Raw genomic sequence first — 6,000 nt, 5'->3', positions numbered from 1 at the left:
CCACATAGGACCTCTCTTGGTTGTTATTCATTAATTAATTTATTCATTGAAACAGTGGTTTTTCCTGGTGTTTCTTCATCATTTACAGCACCACTGACATACAGTAAATGTATTCACAGAGAGCAGCTCAAGTTAGTTTTGTTGGCTACAAAGTCCGCTGAATCACAAGGTCTCATTTTCCTGTTGCTCCCTCTTTTTCTGCTGACCTTAGCAGGTGCCCTGGGTTTTCACTATACAGAAATACACACACACACACACACACACACACACACACACACATACACGACTTGGTTTCCTTCTCTGTCACATATGCAGAGATTTCACCCTCTAGTTAGAGTCTGAAAGGAGACATGGCCAGTGACAGGGTCCATGCTGCTTTACCTGACCCTCCCAGTCACAATGAAGAAGAGAACAAAGACGAAGAGAAGACTTTTGGGAATATCTTTGCAGAGTTGGAATCTGTTGACCTTCCTCTGGGAACCACCTTAAGGTAAACTTGTGCAATATATGGGACTTCAGGAGGACTATTGACATGTCATCTGCCGGTCACAATTGAGAGTAGCCTTATTTCTTACAGACTCAAATAAAATGCTGATTCATCTGTATATGCAAATCAAGAAATGTCAACAACCAAGATAAAAAAAGGTTAAAATGTCAAAGGTGTAAATGCAATTTTATTCCAATTTAATTAAAAAAAAACACCAAATAGCTAAAGGAAGCACCTATATGAGCAGCTTTGCTCTGATTTAAAGTAGTATTTACATTTATGTGTTGATTTTACAGTTGACGATGGGCAATTACAGCATTCCCTTAAGTGTTGGTTTAAGTAGGGGAAATTAAATAAGACGAAATTAATGCAGCATTTCTGATTCTCTGCTATGATGGAAAAAACAATAACCACTGTTATTATAACACTACTTCAAGGTTGATATTCTAAAGTTCAGCAATGGAGACAACAGCCAACGATTTCAAGAGTCAAGATGTTTACTCCGGTTATACAAGTACAATCCTGTGAAATTCTTAATCTGGGAGGCTCCATTTAAAAAAGGGTAAATATTAAATATAAAATAAAATTTATAACAATATAAAAGAAGCAGTACTAAAAATAAAATAGGGATATAAAAATGTACATTTAGAGCTAAATATATACATTAATATACATTTAAGGTGGAGGCATGAAATATACAAATATAAAAACAAGAATCAGTGCGTATTGCACAAAGGGGTTGGATTGCATTTGGAAACATTAGCAATTTTCATGTTCGCAACACTGTTATTTGGTGGTTACAGGAATGTGCAGCATATGTTGAAACCATAGATAGACTGTAGATACAGTCAAAAGTGGAAACAAAGCTGCTGACATTGAATGTATTATAACTGTAGTGCGCCCCCCATAGGCCAGACCTCGCACTGACCTGTATTCTGCTGTAGCTGCAGTCACAGCCATAATACACACACATAACAATCATGGCGGAGAATGAAACCCTGGAGTGTATAACGGAGCACGAGCGGATTCTACAAGAAATAGAGAGCACCGACACGGCTTGTGTTGGTCCCACTCTTCGGTAAGAATATATACCTTCTTTGAAAGCTCTTACCAACCACAATGTCTGTGTTTTTGTTTGCATTTCCTCCGTTATCAGACCTTTTGTTCACGAGCTAGCTTAGCTACCGAGCCACCGGTAAGCTAACATTAGCAACATCAGCCAACAGGCTATATGGTGTTGAAATGAAGCATGAGCCTAGCTGTGTGGCTAGCTAACAGGCCAACATAAAGCACTGTGTCAGTCAATTAAATGCAGCGTTTATACAGCCGTGGTTGTGGGGGTTTCCTGGCTCAGTGTTTTGATGGGCGGCTGATGACCTGTCAAATGTAACCTAAACATCATCTGTGGGTGTGGCTGTGGGACCCCACATCTTGTTATTATGCAGCTGATGCTAGCTAACGTTGCTAGCATTTTCGGGTAGTTGTTAAGCAACGGATATGTGAAAATTAGCGCTACTGACATACGGTTATACCACGGTTTGATGCGTCATGTTGACCCCCCGGTGTGGTCTGGTCGTTGCCAAAGAGCTTTATTGCAGTTAAATAGGAAGTGGGATTGCTCAAGCTAACCTTCTCTTGCTCACTGCATTGGTAACGTTCAGTAGCTAGTTTTCAAGGCCATAACGAATGGCATTACTATGACACGCTACAGTAGTTAGTTTGTACCTAGCCTCAGCTAAATGCCTCCACCTCTCTCACACACCTGTCCCGTAGACATGCCTGAAGGCGGTGGTTTTCTTGCAGCATACCTAAGGAAACAAGTGAATGTATGCCCTGAGGACAACATCAGTTTCGTCTTCCGGGTTTTTCATATGATGTTATCAACGTCGTGGTTATTTTATGGTGTTGTACTTGTTGAAAATTGACAGTCATCGCCTTTACCTTGGGAACAACAGTCTTCAACTTTTCATTCAAAATGTGTGCATAGACAGACACATCATTAATATGGTTAAAAGCTACTAGATAGGTGTGAATACTTTGTGAAACCACTGTATGTATAGGGCTGGCTGGTATGACTGACTGTCTGACTGGTTTTATTAATATGATGACAGCAATTAGTCAGTTATTTGGCAGCATTAATCAATAAGTGTGTTTACTTGCTTATTAGTATGCCAATTTGAACCTTATCCTGGTCTTGTTCCGGATATGATTGCATGGGAAATGAGGAACCTGGTTACTCATGTCCCTCAACATGATTATGGGCCTGTTTACACCTGATGTTAACATGCCTCTTGTGATCTTCTGTGTCACGTGATTACTATTTATATAGGCCTATATATATTTTTGCCATTTCCAGCCAGTTAAAACTGGTTGTAGCCTAAATATTATAGTTGGCTGTGCACGAAAATAAAGGAACAAATCATGCCCCATATATATTCAGAAAGGTAGAGTGCATTCAATTTTTAAATGTGAGACACCCCTGTACAGAGGAAGATAGCTTGTTTGGCGAGACAATACCTGGACGCAGGTGAGAGACTTGACCAAGGAGCAGTTCATAATAGTTTTTAATAAAGGTGGGCGGTGAGAATACAGACGTAGGGGATACAAGCGTATATAATGCTGATCTGTTAACAGAGACTCCAGTGAAGTGAAGGTCTTACAATTTGCTAATAAACCACAAAACTGTAAGGGAAAAAATTATACCATATTCACCTTCTCCCTGAACCTCCCATGTCCACATTAGCGTACTTCTCTTTCTCTGCTGCAAGTCTGCACCCCAGTTTATTTTTTGTCAGTTGAAATTTTTATCAGGGCTATATTAGATGTTAATGTTTATTTGCATGTAGGACAGGATCAAATGTGGTCTCGTGTAAACAGCCTCTTTGATGGATGTCCAAAACAAGGATCGGTTCTAATCGTAGCTTTTTTGACCAAGTTTTGATGTTAACATGCAAAACACAGTTATTTAAAATATGCTTTGATGTTCAATCTTACAAATAACCACTATTTATCCTGTGCCATAATAAACATGATTAATGCTACTGACATACCTTGAATGTCCATCACAAAAGAAGGTCAACTAACTCTAGCATTCTTTGTGGTATATGGACTTTTAAATCTTTGAACCACTTTACTTTAAATACCTTTGTTTATAGTATTCAAGATTAATTGACTATAATGTTATTATAGGTATGAGTAGCCTAACAATGCTATATTTCCTTATTTCAACTATCCAGTAGGGATGCACGATATTGGATTTTTTCCCGATATCCGTATTGCCGATATTTTAAAACTCATTTAGCCGATTACTGATACCGATATTTTTTTCCCGCACACCTAATTGCAGAGATCATCAACTCTCTTCTGTATTGGAATTAGCGTACAGTATAATGGTTATAATGCTGATACTCTTATCACATTTGTTACAACGGTCGGGGTGACGGGTCTTGAGATGGTTAATCAAGTTTGTAGTGTTGAAAGACTTTGCCTTGGCTCCTCCTCGCATCACCGAAGCTGAGCAGTCATTGCAAATAGCAGTTTTGCTATCTATTTCAGACACTTTGAAAAACATTTTGGCTTCTAACTCTCTCATGCTGCAGGTAGACACACGTGACGTCATCATGCTGCGCCGCGCAGGTCTTCTTCGCGCCGGGGACATTGCGCTGAAGTCGGGCATTTAATCAATTATGCAGCAGCCCATTATTTTATTGGTTAATTATATTGGCGGATATCGGCATGTTGGCCGATAATATCGTGCATCCCTACTATCCAGTCATGTCATTAAACCAAATACTATAAATTAAATATATTTTTTAAATTGTTTTAGATTCTCAACATTAAAATTGAAGTTATTTATTCAATGCACTACATTATTAAAAATATATTGTTCGTGTGCATCCTCAAAGTGATAATGCAGTCCATTTCGGACCTACAGAGCTGCCCCATATATAACTCCTAAACCAGCCTATATTTGTCCAGTAATTTTCTACTAAAAGATACAGTTTTAAAGTCTTTGTTCATTTGTAATGAAAAAACACAACAGTTACACACACACAGAGAAATAAAAGTTTCATTGGGGTCATAGTACTGTGATAAAACTCTCCTGATTGGCTGCTGACAGCGGAGTCAGCTGAATAGTCAGCCATTCTAGATAGCACCAGGATAATTTCCAGACCACAGATCTAATGGCTTTATCAATAGTAGGATATTTGGGTTGACGTTGTTAGAGATACTGTCTGTTAAAGTTACTGGCAACCCTCATCTGACAACACTGTGAACTGTTTCAAGACCCCAGCCTGACTGATATTTTGGTTCAGCAATATTGTTGGGCCGATATGGGCCTATCACAAGTATATCTATCACTGTATGTGCTTTCTAATGTGCAACAATATCAATACATTTTCACTGAATTTATTGAGTGCTCTGGGAGGTTTAGAAATGGTGTCATCATATATATTTTCGAGTAGAATGTGCTATAACATCATGGTTTACAAAATTCTCAGCATAAACAATTATATTTTGAATTTGAATTTGCTTTATAAATGTAATCTAGATTTATTATATACAGGAAAGAATGAAGAGGTGTCTGCTCAACTGTGAATAAATACATGTAAATAAAATGGGATACGTTCAGCACTCACTTCACTTTACCTGGCTGTTTGCCATATCCAGGGGTAGCTTCGTGACTTTGTCTGGCAAAAAACTTCCTAGAAATGTAAATAATAAAGGAAATAAAAAATCAACTAAACAGCTCAGGAGTCAGAATGCGTCATCGGACTTTTACTTTGAAAAATCACACCGGAAGTGTTACTTTCCATGTTACTTACCATGCCGTTGACATCCTCTACAGGAAGAGATGTTAATATTGCTGTCAGAGATCAATACATTACATTTTCATGTTGAATGCTAGGGCTATATTTAGTGATATATGTCGTTATTGAGATATGAAAACTGCTATATCGGGATATAGGAGTTTTTCCATATCGCAGCGACCGATTTGTTTTAGCATTACCACCTGGTTTCAATTATTGATAACATGGAAAGAGGAACCTCACATGGTGCCATAAAGGCAGTTGATTTTTGTGCTGCATGGGTGTGCACATGTCCAGTTGGCATTTGCTATTCTGTCATTATGCCAAGCCTAGGGAGAGTCCTCCGAAAATTAGCCAGTGCCAGCTTTCAGTTGTAATGATTAGCTGAATTTCTGTCATTTCTGAATAAATTGAACACTCTTGGGTTTATTGTACTGTTGAAACCAATTCAAGCAAGCTATTTTGTCCCTTCCTTGGCTTCATTCATGGATTCATCAATGATTCAAGGAAGCCCATTTTTTCAGCAACAAAAGGTATAGAGAGTAAGGCTGTCCCTTTCCAATCGAAATTCGATATATCGTTCGAACCTGGTGAAATATTAATAGTAGCACAGCTGGGAACGCCCACGAACAAATTAATAATCTGCTTTCCAGAGTCCCAGAATGCTATCACGTTTAAAGTAGCGTGCCTTGTATTCCAACA

General features: G+C 38.5%; 1 protein-coding gene across 2 annotated transcripts in view; it reads left to right on the top strand.

The window, feature by feature from the left end:
- Positions 1 to 1,467: 1,467 nt before the first annotated feature.
- The window catches only part of exoc6 (exocyst complex component 6), a 38,670-nt gene continuing 34,137 nt past the window's right edge, over positions 1,468 to 6,000 (top strand). For both annotated transcript variants that reach the window (XM_069664261.1, XM_069664260.1), the window contains exon 1: positions 1,468 to 1,565. In XM_069664261.1, the coding sequence (XP_069520362.1) occupies positions 1,468 to 1,565 (98 nt within the window). The remainder of the gene's footprint in view (positions 1,566 to 6,000) is intronic.

Source organism: Semicossyphus pulcher, unplaced genomic scaffold, assembly GCF_022749685.1.
Source record: "Semicossyphus pulcher isolate SPU_LCO1_2020_fin unplaced genomic scaffold, fSemPul1.0.p SCAF_16, whole genome shotgun sequence".
NCBI classification, from domain to species: Eukaryota; Metazoa; Chordata; class Actinopteri; order Labriformes; family Labridae; genus Semicossyphus; species Semicossyphus pulcher.
This window is presented reverse-complemented; position numbering and strand designations above follow the sequence as displayed.